At 55.5% G+C, this 15,666-nt stretch overlaps 1 protein-coding gene across 1 annotated transcript in view; it reads left to right on the plus strand.

The window, feature by feature from the left end:
- Window positions 1–503: 503 nt before the first annotated feature.
- The window catches only part of Igsf5 (immunoglobulin superfamily, member 5), a 27,848-nt gene continuing 12,685 nt past the window's right edge, over window positions 504–15,666 (plus strand). Inside the window, exons 1-5 of the mRNA XM_013027339.1 lie at window positions 504–686; window positions 3,523–3,600; window positions 4,886–5,203; window positions 8,930–9,229; window positions 10,608–10,847. Of these exons, the coding sequence (XP_012882793.1) occupies window positions 3,543–3,600; window positions 4,886–5,203; window positions 8,930–9,229; window positions 10,608–10,847 (916 nt within the window). The 5' untranslated portion in view covers window positions 504–686; window positions 3,523–3,542. The remainder of the gene's footprint in view (window positions 687–3,522; window positions 3,601–4,885; window positions 5,204–8,929; window positions 9,230–10,607; window positions 10,848–15,666) is intronic.

Here is a 15,666-nt window from a genome sequence, read left to right on the forward strand (position 1 = left end):
TATTCTTCAGGAGGCCCTGCCCCCCCCCCACTGTACCCCCAAGGCTTCCGGTCCGAGCACATGGCCCCTAGGTCTTACTCTTCCTAAAGCCCCAGCCCTGTGGACGGGGCGGCCGGCCTGCCTGCCTGCCTGCCTGCCCGCCCGCCCGCCCGCCCGCCCGCCCGGCCTGCCTGCCTGCCTGTCTGCCAGAGGAACCGGTTTCTCCAGCCCCTGCTCTGCTGAAGGCAGGAGGAGCCGCCGAGGTCCAGGGAGGACAGCAGGCCAGTGTCTCCAGGCCTGCGGGCTGTAGTGGGGGGGCAGGTCAGGGCCTGCCAGGCTCCAGCCAGGGGAGCTGGGGCCTGGACGGCAGGAGCTGGGCCGGGCTCGGGGAGAGGTGGCTGCCTCCCGAGCCTGGGCCAGACTTCCGGTGCTGCAGCTCCGTGGAGCTGGCTAATGTTTAATGGCGTTTGTCCCCTGCCCTGTGGCTGCGCTCACACCTCCCTACACCCCTATGTTGATAGCCCGCCCGTGACACGGTACAGCCACGCCGGGAGGCACTTCCTGTTACCCGGGGAGAGCCTCGCTGCCAGGGCCCTGGCTGGCCAGACGGAGCCGTTCCTGTGCCGGTGGAGACGGGACGGCGGCCAGGAGCCCGGCGGGACCCACGGCCTTCCTGCAGCCGTCCAGACAAAGTTCACCTGCCCCAGGTAGGTGAGCGCCCTCGGGGGCCCCACACAGGAGGTTTTCCTCTCGAGAGCCTCTGCCAGGCCTCGCTGCACCTGAGGGTTCTGGGGGAGAGGCTGCTCTGTGAGCTCAGGCGTTCCAGACAATTCCAGCCAGCCCTGGACACCTGCGGGACACCTGCGGGACACCTGCGGGACACCAGGCCCTGGCAGGCTGGGGAGAGGTCTCCTGACTCTCCTGCCGCGATGTCACCGAGTCCTGTCCTTCTGCGGGCACCTCTGCCGATGCCTTCTCGAGACCCCAGAGGAGGCTTTGTTGGGGAAGGAAATGTGCAGGCCTCTCTGGGTGTTCTGACAAGGCTGGCCCCGGGGAGGGGGCATGTCCTGAGAGGGGGTGTGTGTCCTGTAGAGATATGTCCCCAGTAAAGGGGACAGGCCCCGAGGGGGTGTCATGCCCATGTGGCAGTCACCCTGCCTCCCCCTGGGCGCTGTGTCCACACAGCTCGTCTGTGGGCCGTCTCGTCCCCAACCACCGGCTTCTGCCCTCCGGGAGCGTGGCTCGCGGCCGTCTCGGGAGAGGTGTGTGTGTGGGGGGGCAGAGCAGGTGGTTGTTTGCGGCCGGCTCTCATGGTGGTCGGCGGCGGCAGTGCGTGCCAGCGGCCGGCTCTCGTGGTGGTCGGCAGCGGCAGTGCGTACCAGGGGTCTTGGATGGCTCTCGTGGTGGTCGGCGGCTGCAGTGCGTGCCAGGGGTCTTGGACGGCTCTCGTGGTGGTCTGCAGTGTGTGCCAGGGGTCTTGGACGGCTCTCATGGTGGTCGGCGGCTGCAGTGCGTGCCAGCGGCCGGCTCTCGTGGTGGTCTGCAGTGTGTGCCAGGGGTCTTGGACGGCTCTCATGGTGGTCGGCGGCTGCAGTGCGTGCCAGGGGTCTTGGACGGCTCTCGTGGTGGTCTGCAGTGTGTGCCAGGGGTCTTGGATGGCTCTCGTGGTGGTCTGCAGTGTGTGCCAGGGGTCTTGGACGGCTCTCGTGGTGGTCTGCAGTGTGTGCCAGGGGTCTTGGACGGCATGCCGCCCCTGCAGCCTCACACGTCGGTCCACGGGCTGCGGTTGTCACTTCCGATCAAACGCGCCCCTTCCGAAACCCGGTGGGCTCCGCGCTCTCTTCCTTCTCCCCCGAGCCCGGCATTCCAGGGGACGGCTGACGTGCCTTCCCGCTGGGCTGTGTCAACTGAGGCTTGAAAATTAGGAAATGATTTACCGGGTGCTGCGTCATCCTGGCTTCTGCTACACCCCAGAAGGCGGCACTTCACTCCTGTCTGGGCCTGGCTGCGGGGCTGACACGCTGCGGGACACGCCCATGTGCGTGGGTTTCGCAGAGTCTCTTTGGGGGTTGTCCCGAGGGGCTGGATGCTTTGAGGGGTTCCATAGTCCTGCAGCACAGGAATTCAGCACAGGAATTGTGGACGGGAGTCGCTGCAGCGTGGGGCGTGTTCTGAAGCTTGCTCTCCGGAGGCCTGGCAAATGCATAAGCCTTGCTGCCTTCTCACCAGCTGAAAGTACTGGATAAGGAGCAGGAATGGGAAATGTGATGGCTTTGCCGCCCCAGCAGCCCTTGTTCCATCCAGTAGCTTGGAGATGCTCTCAGACCCGTGCACGGGCACTCTTACTCCACCCCGGGGTTGGCCGGGGGCCCCCCCTCCAGGCCCCAGCCCTGAATGTCCTGCCCACTCGAGACAAAACTCCACCCCAGGGCTCTGGTGGGACCTGGCACTGCCCGTTCTGGAGGGATGAGGTGGGACGGGCCTGCTGGTTACACATGCGCACGCGTGCACACGCACACACGCACACACACACACACACCACACACACACACGCACACACACACACACACGCACACACACACACCACACACACACACACACACCACACACACACACACACACACGCACGCACGCACGCACGCGCGCGCACACACACACACACACACACACACACACACCCCTCTCCTGGAGCCCACAGCATTGCCTTGGGACAGGCCGCAGGGCATTTGGTGTTGAGCAAGGATGCCCTGGGCACCGCAGTGCTGGAACATGCTGGGGAGGAGGGAGAGAGAGGAAGTAAGTGCGAGGGCTGCAGCGCCAGCGAGAGCGTTCAGAAGGAGGACGGGCTGCGTCCTGCCGACCTCTGGCCGGGCCTTGTTCTGCCTACTCAGCCTCAGCCTCATCCACTCGCCCTTGCTTTGCCCTACGCCCTCCCCGCAGTTCTGCAGTCATGGCCAACACAATCCCCCTCCTTCCTGTCCCCCCCACCACCGGGGCCCTTGCACCCACCACTTCCTCTGTGGGGAAAGCCCTACAGAGGCCTCATGTCACCAGGACCCTACCCCTGAGCACCTGCCTGGCAGGATGGCCAGTCCCTCCTAACCACACATGCCCTTCCTCTCAACTCTTGCTCCTCTTCCCCTCTCCTCTTGCTACCTTCCTCTCTGAGATCTATCTGTTTGCCTGGTGGGCCGCCCCCCTCCCCCGTGAGGCTGTGAGCACCTGTGGGCAGAGTTTTCCATGGAGGTAGATGGAGAGCCGTGGTCTACAAGCAGCTTCTCAGCCAGCCCGCTCCGTTGCACGGGGACCTGGAGCTGGTGGCTCCTCGTGTCTGTCTGCAGTGGAGGCCCCGGGATCAGGGGTCGCAGCGGCCCCCACCTGCCTCCACCTCCGCTGCAGACCCAGCGGGTCTGGGTTGGCCCACGTGTGTGGTCCCGGAGCGGGACCTGGCGGAGAGTGCCGAGCTGCCTGGCACACCAGGAGCTGCCGGGGCCCGGGACCCGCTCCTCCATGCTGGCTGTCACCTGCCTGCTTCTGTTCCAGGAGAGGAGGACCATGCAGAGATGGAGAGCAGCCGGAGAGGCGTCCTGGCTGTGCTGGGAGTCCTGGCTGGACTGGCAGGTAGGGAGGTACGTGTGTGTGTGTGTGTGTGTGCATGTACATACATATGTGTGTGCGTGTGTGCACACGTGTGAATCTGTGTGTATGTGTACACACATGTGTGCACGCCTATGTATGTGCATGAACACGTGTGCATGCACATGCTGGGAAACCATGGCTGGAGGGGATGGAGGCTGCACGCGGTGAGGGCCTTCCTGACCCTCCGTCCGTCCGTCTGTCCCCATCCTGTGACCGCCTGCTTGGGCTCAGGTCCTTCCCTGCCTAGCTCTTCTCCAGGACGGCCTTCACTGCTCCGCACCAGCCCTGTCCTCCCCCAGGGGCCTTCCCAGGGCTGTTCTACAAGCTGGCTTTTATCTCCTTCCTTTCTGCCTATCTGGCTTTGCCAGCGCGGGCATGGCCGGCTTCCTGCCCCTGTGTGTCCAGGGTGGGGTCCCGTGTCTGCAGCACCATGCCCACACCCACCGGGTGTGACACGTCCCACTCACCTTGTCACCTGCAGGCACACAGAAGGTGTCAGGTGGGTGACCCAGGAGCCCTCTGGGTTGGACTTTGCTGGACAGGAAGGGAACAGAGGATGGCGGTCCTGGTCACTGATGCCCCCTGGGCACCAGCGTAACACTGCCTGGGCTGCCACCAAGGGACCTTTCTATCCCAGCACGGGGGCCACGGCCTCACACTGGGGACACAATGATTGTGTTGCATCTGCCTTACAGCCAGATGCCCCTCCTTGGCCTTGGCCTCCCCGCCCTGCTATGTGTGCAGGTCACCAGGCTTGTGGTGGACCAGTGAGAAGAGCCAGGAATGTAGCATGAGGAGGTCTGAGTTAGGGTCCCGTGTTCATATCTTCAACTGCCAGTCCCAGGCATTGATGGCAGCTGGGACGGATAGCTCTGAAGCCCCCGGGGGAACCGGGCTGCCTCTCTCTAGCTTCTGCTGGCTACTGGCAAACCTCAGCATTCCCTGGCCTGCAGGCGTAGCATTCGATCTCTGCCTGCATCTCCACACGACGTTCTCTGTGGGCTTCTTAGCTTTGCCCCTCCCCCCACCTTCCTGTCCTGTCCAGGTGACGGAGGAGTGGACGTAGCGTCCTTCCTATGGGCAGGTGAGTCTATCAATGGATGGGCAAAGACTCTTCTCAAAGGTCACATTCTGAGGAGGAGCTTTAGGGCAGGGCGTGGAGAGGGGCCCTGGAGCTGGAGTCCTGGGTGGGCCTCCGGGAGGTCACGGTTGGTAAACACGGAAGGGTTGGAGGCATTGTTGATTAGGCGGTGCATTCCTTTACCAGCTTCAGGGTCCGGGTATCAGATCGTAGAAGGTCCCCAGAACATCACGGTCTTGAAGGGCTCGGAGGCCCGCTTCAACTGCACGGTGTCGCCGGGCTGGAAGCTCATCATGTGGGCCCTGAACGGCGTGGTGGTGCTGAGCGTCACGCCGCGGGAGCCCATCATCACCAACGACCGCTTCACCTCCGCCAGCTACGACCGCGGAGGGGACTTTGTCTCCGAGATGATCGTCCATGACGTGCAGCTCCGCGATGCGGGGCAGGTCCGCTGCAGCCTCCAGAGCAGCGACCTGGATGCCTTGGCCTTCCTGTCCGTCCAAGGTGAGGGCGCGGCCGGAGCCCGGGCCGGCAGGGGCCTTAAGGCGCCGTGTGTGTGTGTGGTGAGGGCTCCCTGTAGTGAGTCTACCTTGAGGTGGTGGTAGGCTGTCATTGTTCTAAAGCGACTGATGCTTCCTTGTACCTTTGTCTGTCCCCTCCCTCCTCCCCTCCCTCCTGTTATTCTGAACTAATGGTTGCCATTTGTTTGTCTGTCTCCTCCCGTCCTCTTTCCATCTTTCCACTCCTTTTATCTTCTGATTAGACTCTTAGACAGAGGTGGAATCACTTTCCCAGCTCATTGGCTCAAGCGTCTTGTAGACGCACACTTTGTCATTCCCTGGGTCCGGTTGCAGTCATGTTGGTGTGAGCAATGGCAGTCATCTCTCTTCCCATGGTGTTTCGTGTGATTCGTAAGATTTCTTTGCCCACAGCTTTGAAGCATGTTTTAACCTTTTTCTCTTCCTGGGAGAATTTCCTTAGTCTACCTTGTTTGGGCCACAGTGGTGGCAGTCCAAAGTTCACCAAAATATAGCAAGTCTTTCAGAGGAAGGGAAAGGGTCAACAAAATCTGTAATATTTGATTCCTTGCTTTTCTTGCTTTAAGGTATTTTTAAGGTGCTGAAGGTCACATTGCATAGTGAAAAAAGTTAAAGGATCTTATCACGTTGTAGTCTTTAATAGTGTACATATACACCGTTTCTAGAAGCCCCAAGGCGAGTCCTGATCTCTGTGATTGCCTGTCTCACCAGAGATCACACTGTGCCTCTGACATTATTTCTTAAGCCTGTTCATGGACTCGCCTCAGCAAAATCTCCAACGATTCCATCTGTATTCTGTCTGCATTCCTGTTGCTGTCTAATCAAACTGGATAACTTTTGGTGGAAGGACATGTCTGTCTAATTCCATTTGCATTTAAAAGATTTTTTTAAACCTCAAAATGTAGCTAGATGGATGGTTCTTTGCTTTTGGTGGCTTTAATTTTGCGTAGTTTAATGATGGGTACAGTGATGATTTAGAAATAAGCTTTTAAGTTTTCCAGAACTTTTGGCTAGTTTGCATGCTCAACTGTTTATTGTTATTTATTGTTATAATTGGAAAGAACACAGGAAGAGAATCAAAGATGTGAATTCTGGCTTTGCATTCATCAACCAACCTTCTTTAATAGGAGACCCCCCCCCCTCCCAGATGGCTTCATTTCTTTGTCTTTTCAAATGAAGATAAGAGAGGTTTGGAGACATGGCTCAGTTAGTAGAACACTACCAAAAAGCAAAAGCATCGGGTACTGAGTTTGGGTCTTGGTCTTGCACCAAGAGAAGAAAAGGAAAGAAAAGAAATAAGTGAGGATGAGAGTTCATTGCCCCTTTTGCAGGTTATTGGGGGACATGAATGAGGATGCTCTAAAGACTCACGTCCGTCCATTCAGCTCATTGTACACCAGGTCCAGGCCGGTGTGGTGAGGCTTAGCAGCACAGGCCTTGGCCTGGCCGCCTGGTCCAATGCTCCAGTGTGGCCTCGGACACAGCACCCGTGGACTCTGTGTCCCAGTGCTCTCCTCGGACAGCAGCTGGATGGAGCGTCTTTAGACTTGCACGGCTCCTAGCACGTACCACACGTGACCTGCACGAGTGATCGCATTCATTCCCAGCCAGACCGGGCCACTGTGCCAGCCAGTTTAGTGGATCACACAGACAAAGAGAGGAGCAGATCCTGTCCTCAGGACCCAACGGAAAGGGTGGACGTGACAAGGTGTGAGTATGAGGCATGATCCAGATGCTGGCGGAGGCAGGGAGGAGAGAAGCTCATTGGTAGCCTGGAGGGCTATTGATGGCAAATCCACAGAGAGAAGAAGAGGGAGAGACAGGCAGAGAAAGAGAGAAAGAGAGATAAAGAGAGAGGAGGGGGCTCCTGGACGAGGGACACAGGAACCAAGGGCAGGACCATTTGCAAATCTGCAAATCCACGCAGCATCTCAGTTCTAGGGACTTGTCTGACCACCGCTAAGGTGCATTTCGTGTATGGTGATCCCAACGCAGCCTCTGGCCGTGTGAAAGCATCCTCGCTGGCTGGCTGAAGGGTCTCGGAGCTGGACGGGGCGTGCTGTCATGGACCCTGATTCCACAGGGCTCCAGTGTCCTTAGAGCCACAAGCACCTCTGAGCCGCGGGGTCTCCTCGCGGAGGAGGAAATGCCCACGAGCTCCCCAGCCGTGAGTGCTTTCTCCTCCCCATAGATCAATGAGGAAGACGAGCACAGGTGACCAGCTCCGGCTGGAGTCACCGGAGTGCACTGACCGCCACGGCAGTCACATGCTGCTCACACTCCCAGACAGCCTTTACGGAAGGGAACGTTGGGGGTCTCCGGGGTCCTCGGTGGTTCCGAAGAATGCAAAGGGTACCCAGACAGCTGCAAACAGCAGCCCAAACCTGCGAGAAATACAATCTAGTCTCCAACTGAGACCCGAGAGCTCCCAGAGTTCAGCCATTTGCCCGAGGTGTCTCAGGAGCTGGAGGCCAGGGTGGAGCCCAGTCTTCAGTCCTTGGTCCTGTGTTCTTTCTGTTGTACTGGGCAGCTGCGGTTTCTTGTCATTTGAATGTATCAATGCATATGTATTTCACAAAGGCTGTGTCTTGGCTGGGGCTGAACTTCCAGGTTATTGTTTATATTATTTATATTAACAAAAATAATATTCTTTTCAAATGTATGAATGCCACCAGAGGCAAAGGGATTCTTCTCTTTTTAAAATTTATATTTGTAGTATCTTTAAGTGGCTGTAAAATCACTTTCTAAGTACAGTACATTTTGAGTAATGTCACCTCTTTCATTTTCCATCCCTCCCAACCCCACTCCTCCTTTCAAGCCTGTCCTGGGGCTTGAACTCAGGGCCTGGACACTATCCCCGAATCCCTTTTTACTCAAGGCTAGTGCTCTACCCCTTGAGCCATAGCACCACTTCTGTCTTTTTTGAGTAGTTTATTGGTGATAAGAGTCTCATGGGCTTTCCTGTCCAGGCTGGCTTTGAACTGTGATCCTCAGCTCTCAGCCTCCTGAGTGGCATGAGCCACCAGCACCTAGCTGCAAGAGGATTCTTAACAAAAACAATAATTTATCTTGGTCAACAATTTGAACACCTCATTTGGGTTAGTCATTGATGCTAGTGACCTTGACCTTTTGTTTTAAATTTTGATTGAACTTGGAACTAGAAATATGTTCAGAGAAATTTAAAAAATCTTATGTTTTAAGTTTGTGATATTCCCTCCCCATCCAATAAAGAAAGTAAATCTGAAGGATGGAAATTACAGGAGGCCCCAGGGCATCTCCTCCTCCCCTTGAAAAGAACATAGATTCTTTCCCTTTTTCACTTTTGCTGCCAGGACAATCCAAGACAACTTTGAGGGCATATGCATCCACCATGGCCTTCTCTTATAATTATCTCCCCATGGGTCTGCATATATCCTCATTTTCTCTGGAATATTCTATTTCCTGGTGAGCAACCTCACCTTTCCCCAAGAACATGGCAGGTTAAAAAAAAAGAAAAAGAAAAAACACAGATCAAAACCTGAGCTGAGGGGTCCTGGGACAGACACAGCCTTTTGGGGGGCTGGGGGGGGGAAGGGGCTTGGGAAGAATGTGATTTGAAGCAAAAATTGGTGGAAAAATGGTGGAGAAAAGCTGACTGGGAGTGGTGCTGCCACGCCTCGCTGTCTCTCTTGTCTCTCTCTCTCTCCCTCAGTCATGGGAACCTTGAGCATCCCTGGTGATGACCTTGAGGTCACCGAGGATGAGCCCTGTAATGTCACCTGCCGAGCCCAGGGCTGGACCCCACTCCCGGACATTACTTGGAGGGTTGGCGTCCCTGCCAGCCATTCCAGCTACTCCTCGTTCGCGGAGCCGGGGGCCGGTGGCGGTGTGGTGAGCATCCTGGCGCTCCGGCCGCAGGGCAACGGGACGCTGACTTGCGTGGCTGCACTGAGGGCTCCAGAGGCCCGCACGGCCGTCACCGTGAACCTCACGGTGGTCCCGCCGTCCCCTGGTAAGTGAAGGCTGGCTGCTGGCCGCACGCGGGTCACGGCCTTGAGCTCAGCTTGCTCTGTGTCGGCCTAAGAAAGTCCTGCGTGGCGTGGGGACCACAGGGCGCTGTGGCCTCCCCCACCCTTCCACCCGGAAGAGCTGCCTTTCCCCAGTTCCTCCATAGCGACCCCTCGGAAGCCTTGGTGATCAGGGCCACCAGGCTGCAGCCAAGTTCAGAGACAGACAGAGGGCTCATTTTAAACCTCTCTTTTCCTACCATGAAGAAGCAAGTCCTAAAACATCAGGGAGACGTTCAGGTCCCCTTTGGTTTCCCCAGTCGTTGAAGACTTCCCATGCTTTGCTTTCCTCCAGCAGTTGAAAGTACCAAGCCTGGTATGTCGTGTATGTGATCAAGTGGTAGAACTGGAAGGTTTAGATCCTTCAGAGGGATCTACTGCCAAGCCTCAGCCCAGAAGAGCTGGGACTGCAGCACTCCCAGCAGCCTGTGTGCTTGGAGTCAGGGTCGGTGGGGCCCGCAGGGGTGGGTTGGGTGTCATCGGGGGCTGGATGTCTTCTCTTCCTCCCCTCCCTTCCCTCCCCTCCCCTCTTCTCCCCTCTCCTTTCCTCTCCTCTCCTTTCCCTTCCTTTTCCTTCTCTTCCTTTCCCCCTTTTCCCTTTCCTCTCCCCCTCCTCTCTCGCCTCTCCCCTACTTTTTGTTTTTTGGAGCTGGAGATGTATGCAAAGCCTCACGTAAGCTAGGCAAGTGAGGTACCTCTGCCACATCCCAGGAGATGTCCCTGTTATTTATTTACTTACTTGTTTGCTTGCTTGTTTTTTGAACTAGTCTTGGGGCTTGAATCTAGAGCCTGGGTGCTGTTCCTGAGCCTTTACACTCAAGGCTAGCACTCTACTACTCGAGCCATAGCTCTACTTCTGGTGTTTTTGGGTGGTTCATTGGAGATAAGGGCTCATGGACTTTCCTACCTGGGCTGGTTTTGAACCTTGATCCTCAGATCTCTGCTTCTTGATTAGCTAAGACTATAGGCATGAGTCACTGGTACCTGACTAGAAATGTACCTTTATCTCTTAGGAGAGAGTAAGGAAAGGGAGTTTCTGCATGAGTCATATTTTAATCAAGGTTGCATAGCTAAACCAGCAGAGCAGGGCTTAGAAGCTAAGAAGAGCTTTTCTCTTGGTCCACCCTGAAAATACCATGACTTAAAGTCTTTCAAAGTTCAGAACAAAGTTTATGGTCAAAGTAAAGAGTACTGCTACTACTACAAACAACAACAATGAATAACAACAAGCAGTACTCTATAGCATGTACAAAGTACTGTGCTAAATCCTCCTTGAATGTTTACCGTATGCACCTCAGCCCTGCTGTGGGTCTCTGTTGTGAGTCTGGGTGAAGGAGGGCGCGGTCTGGGGGTCTGCCCAGGTCTGTGGGACAGGCCCCTGCGGGCCAGCCCTGGCAGACTGTCACCAGGACCTGCCCCCATCCCTGCCACCCACCGTGTGTGAGCAGTATGAGTCTCCTGTGGCACAGGCTGAGGAGCTTCAACTAGAGACGGGCCTCCTTGTGTTGGAGCTGGAGCTCGGGGTGGCAGGGGGCAGCTCCCGGGGGCCCTGCCTCTCCCCTGGTTCCTGGAGGTCGTGTGGAGAAGCAGTGTGCGCAGACGCCGAGGTTCCCTGGGGCACTCAGGTCCCAGGACGCTCAGGGGTAGCTGTGGTAATGTCAGCCCTTTCCAGATAGAGGCCTGCGGGCCCAGGCTTCTGTAGGTCAGGGATAATTTATTCCTGCCCATTATATTTAAGGGAATTTAGTTTAATCTGGCCCAGACTGCACACAAAGACCAAGTGAGAATCTTGCTTCTCTTTCTCCTGTTTATTTTGGGCATTTCTGCCCTCCCTCTCTCCCTCCCTCCCTTGTCCTTTTAGCCTGCTTTGGTTCCATCCGTGTTAACCGTTCCTGTCATGATTCAGTTCCATGCTCAGCCAGACCAGCTTTGTCCGTGGGAGTCCCTGCTGGCTGGCTCAGGGATCCCTTTGACATTTTCCTATCAGTCATTAAACACTGGGCCTACTAGAATGTTCCAGCTTCATTTTTTTTTTTTTTTTGTTGGTCGTGGGGCTTGAATTCTGGGCCTGGGCACTGTCCCTCAGCTCTTCAGCTCAAGACGAGCGCTCTACCACTTGAGCTACAGCGCCACTTCCGGTTTTCTGGTGGTTTATTGGAGATAGGAGTCTCACGGTCTCTCCTGCCCGGGCTGGCTTTGAACCGAGATCCTCAGATCTCAGCCTCTTGAGTAGCTAGGATTACAGGCGTGAGCCACCAGCGCCTGGCTCCAGCTTCATTTTACCCTCCCCTATCCCACCCTGGCGTCAGCCCTCCAAGGCGCCAACCCCTCTTTGTCTTTAAGCTACTTAACTATGATAGAAGTTGGGTGCAGGCTTTGAAAGGGAAGATTGAAAAAAAAAGTTCCATTAGTCCTAAATGGACTAAAATTGACTGTTGACAGCACCATTTAACAAGGTAACGGCGCAGCCCTGCGACAGCTTGATCGAAATGGGGTTGAGAGATGGGCTTGCCCGCAAATTTCTTCTCCAGTAGGGGAAGGGCAAGGGGAGGGACCTTTAATTTCCCCAGATCAGGATCAGCACGGTGGCGTTCTTCGTAGACTAGGACCAGAGCCTTAATTGTGGCAGCTAGAGGCTGGGAAGGAAGGCTCTATGGGTGGGCAGGCTGCAGTGAGTCTTGCTTTATTGGACTCATTTGGAAAAGGGTAATTCTTGTCTAAATTATTCATCAAGACCCAGAGCAGTGGGCAGCTGGCCACATGTTGCGTGTTTTATCTAAGTTGTATTAGCTGCAGACTTCAGCGTGGGCCTGGCTGGCAGAGCTGGCTGCCAAGCCAGTAGGGGACCAGCCAAGATCCTGGAAAGCCGCCAGTGGTCCAGGGTTTGTTAGGGATGGGGTGGGGCTCTGTCCGGCCATCTTTCTGGCCTGGGAGTGCAAGGAAGGAGCGCTTTCCTTTCTGGAAGGAAAGAAGAAAGAGATGGCGGTGTAGGAAGGCCCCTGGGGTCGGGGGGGATATTACAGCCAGAAAGTCTGCTTTGGTTTCTAGATCCACAGGCTCCTTTGGAGAAAAGTGTATTAGGAGATTTCAGAGCTGTGCTTTAAAAGATGGATTTTTCCCCCGTTGCATAATTCATGCCAAGGTAGAGCACCACAGGCAGCCATGGAGCTGGGGGCTGGCGGCGCCCCAGCTTGCTGTCCTGGCCCTCGGGGGCGGCTGGTGACCCCTGGGGTCCCTGGGACACTGGCATGGGTGTGGGCTGTGTAACGGGAGGTACAGATGCACTGGGGGGACCCACGGGCTCCTTGTGGGGTGTTGTGATTGCGGAGTGGAATGTGTTTTGTGGGAAGTGGCAATTTCAGAGGGGGGTGGGGTGGGGGAAGGGTGGCCCGCTGGCCTTCCTCCCTCACACAGCACGGGCTCTACGCTCCTGCCACTCCTGGGGGCCCAGGGTTCTTCCTGGAAAAGGGGTGGGAGGAGAACAGAGCACTTCTCTCCTAGCCTGGTCAGAGTCACCATAGGTGTCCAAACGCATGCCTTACACCAAAGGACATTTCCACGGTGTTCTACACATATGCAGATATAGACACATTTATACTATATGCTGTATGGAATGGGGCCATACATATGTCTGATGTATGTGTATAACTGAGTATGCACATATGTTTACATGCACACGCTTATACACAGACATATGTTTGTGCATACCACCACACACATGCCTACACACACCACATGCACACACATGTACATACATGGGATACATAATCCATTAAAATTGCTACCAAAATTACACATACTTACTCCTGAAGCTCTAGCACTACTAACTCGAGCCGCCTCACACACTGACACTCTGGGCCCTGTGGTGTTGGAGGGGACGTGTGAGCGGAAGTCTCCCTTGGTGTGAGACTCTGGGGAAAACAGACTTCCGACAGAGAGAGCGGGCAAACCCAGGCAGAGGAAGGAGCGATGTGGCCCACAAAGGCTTTGTGGTTGTCGGCGTTTGGCCACTGTTGTGGGAGGGAAGGGGGCACCTGTGGGTGGCTCCGCTGAACTGCTGGCTGAACTGAGAGCAAGAGAGCGGAGGAGGCATGCGCGAGACGCCTCCCCCCCAGACTCAGTCCGGAGCCACAACGCCGTGGCCTCGCTTCCTGCCCGACGCTCCCACAGGGACACAGGGGGCTCTGTGGGCCGGAGGAAAGGTGGTCAGGTCCAGATCAGGTGGGGCACAGACTGCAGACGTCATATTTATCTCCAGCAGGGAAGGGAGGGCCAGGAAGTCAACACACGTGTGGTCTCCCACCTGCCCCTTATCATGGCCCCGGACAGTATTTACACACGCTAGCTTGTGAGCGTCCGCCTAACTGGGTTTTCAGTGACCACTGCACCCTCCACCCTCCTCAGCTGGTTCAGCTGGCGAAGCAGGAATGCTTCACCAGGTGAGCCAGCGAAGGCTACAGATAACACAGCGAGTAAACAGTGGCTGAGAGATTGGCGGGTTCCACCATGGCCAGCCCAGCGCCCGGGGCAGTCAGAGGCTCCTTCCAGCTGCAAGCCTTCGGTGGGGAACACGGTCGGCGCCGTTCTGCCCCAGCGTGGAGAGGAACGTAGAGCGTCCTGTGACGTGTGGGCTGCCCAGGCAGCATTCCTAACTTGGCCACACACGGGGATTGGCCAAGCGTGGGCCGTCTTCCTCCTGAATCCGAATCTCTGGGGTGCCACTTGAGACCCATGCCGGCATTGCTGGGGGTGGCCTTGAGCCGCACGTAGGAGGGCCTTCCAGACAGTTCTTGGGTTCTGCTGTCTGTCAAGTAAGAGAAAAGGCCCACTGGGCACTGGTGTGCCCAGATTCGTGGTGCCAGTCAGGGATCCAGCTCAGGCCGGAGACGTGTGGTGTGGGAAGAGGATCAGTTTGCTCCTTTTTCCCTGTCTCTGCCCCAGCCCATCTCTGGAAGTCAGTGGGGAAGAGGAAATAGAGGGTGTAAGGAAAATACTTTGGCCTTTTATAATCCCACAATTCTCTGGATGCCTTGATATGGGGACAATATGATTTTCTGAGCTATAGCTGACTACGTTGCTCATAGATTTTTCTATGGAATGTCAGAAGGGAACTCAGCCTCATAATCAGTCCATCCATCCCTCCATCCCTTCTCTCCATCTCTCCTTTCCTTCTCCCCATCCATCCATCTATCCATCCATTTACCCATCCACACACCAATCCATCTATCCACCATCCATCCATCTTTCCCTAACTCCAACTTTCCTCCCTACCTTCCTCTCTCTCTCTCTCCATCCATCCATCCACCCAATCCATCCACCCATCCATCTACCTACTCATCTACTCAATCTACCCATCCATCTACCCACCCACCCATCCATCCAACCATCCATCCATCCACCCACCCAACCATGTGTCCATCTGTCCCTCCCTCCCTCCCCCTTTCTTTCCCTCCCTCCTTCCCCCACCCAACCATCTGTCCATCTGTTCACTCATCTGTCCATCTGTTCATTCATCTGTCCATCCATCCATGCCTTTCTCCAAACACCCACCCACCTACCTTCTCATTCCTTCCTTCCCTCCCTCCCTCCTTCCCTCCATTCATCTACCAATGAGTGATATTCTCCAGATGCTTGGGACATAAGGGAAAAAATGAGACATAGTCCTTAGACTTGAAGGAGCTAAGTCCAACTTAGACAGTAGAAAATATAAGAAGAAATGGAATCAACAGCATGGATTGCCTATTCATTCACGATAACAATGTACGTGAGGCATTAAGAAAAGAAAGTTGTCAAAATGATTTAGCGTTTATTAATTTCTTGGTGAGAAGTTCAAAGAAATCCTTTCAGGTAAGTAGAGTAGCTCTCATAAAAGGGACAAAGACAAATGATCTTTAAAATGTTATGTAATTTTCCCAAGCACAGAGTTCCTTGGGTTTCAGCACGTGTTTTCAGATGAGCCGATGGGTTATTCCCACCGGTAGCTGGGCCTCGGCTTCCCCACACGTCATCCAGGCAGGGGTGGGGTGGGTGGGGGTGGGTGTGGCTGAGACACTGGTCTTGACCATGTAATATGGATACAGGGTTAACAAACCACAGCTTTCAAAACTCTAGATTCTGGCTCCAAAATAGTGATGGCCAGGGGTTCCAGGGTGGCCCCATGTCCCTTCTAAGGAAGCCTGTTAACATTTTGTAAGGACCCACACGGAGGGCACTTTCATTGAGATGCCACCTAAACACTCAGGGTGGAAAGACAGACTACGGTTAAGTAGTGGTTCACAATTAAGCACAACTTAAGTGCGGTTTGGCCTCCGTGTGGTGAAATGCCAGGGAAGGGCTCTCTTGGGAATACTGTGTCCTGCCCACAAGCCCGTGATTCGGGAAG

Source organism: Dipodomys ordii, unplaced genomic scaffold, assembly GCF_000151885.1.
Source record: "Dipodomys ordii isolate 6190 unplaced genomic scaffold, Dord_2.0 Scaffold103, whole genome shotgun sequence".
In the NCBI taxonomy this organism is placed as follows: Eukaryota; Metazoa; Chordata; class Mammalia; order Rodentia; family Heteromyidae; genus Dipodomys; species Dipodomys ordii.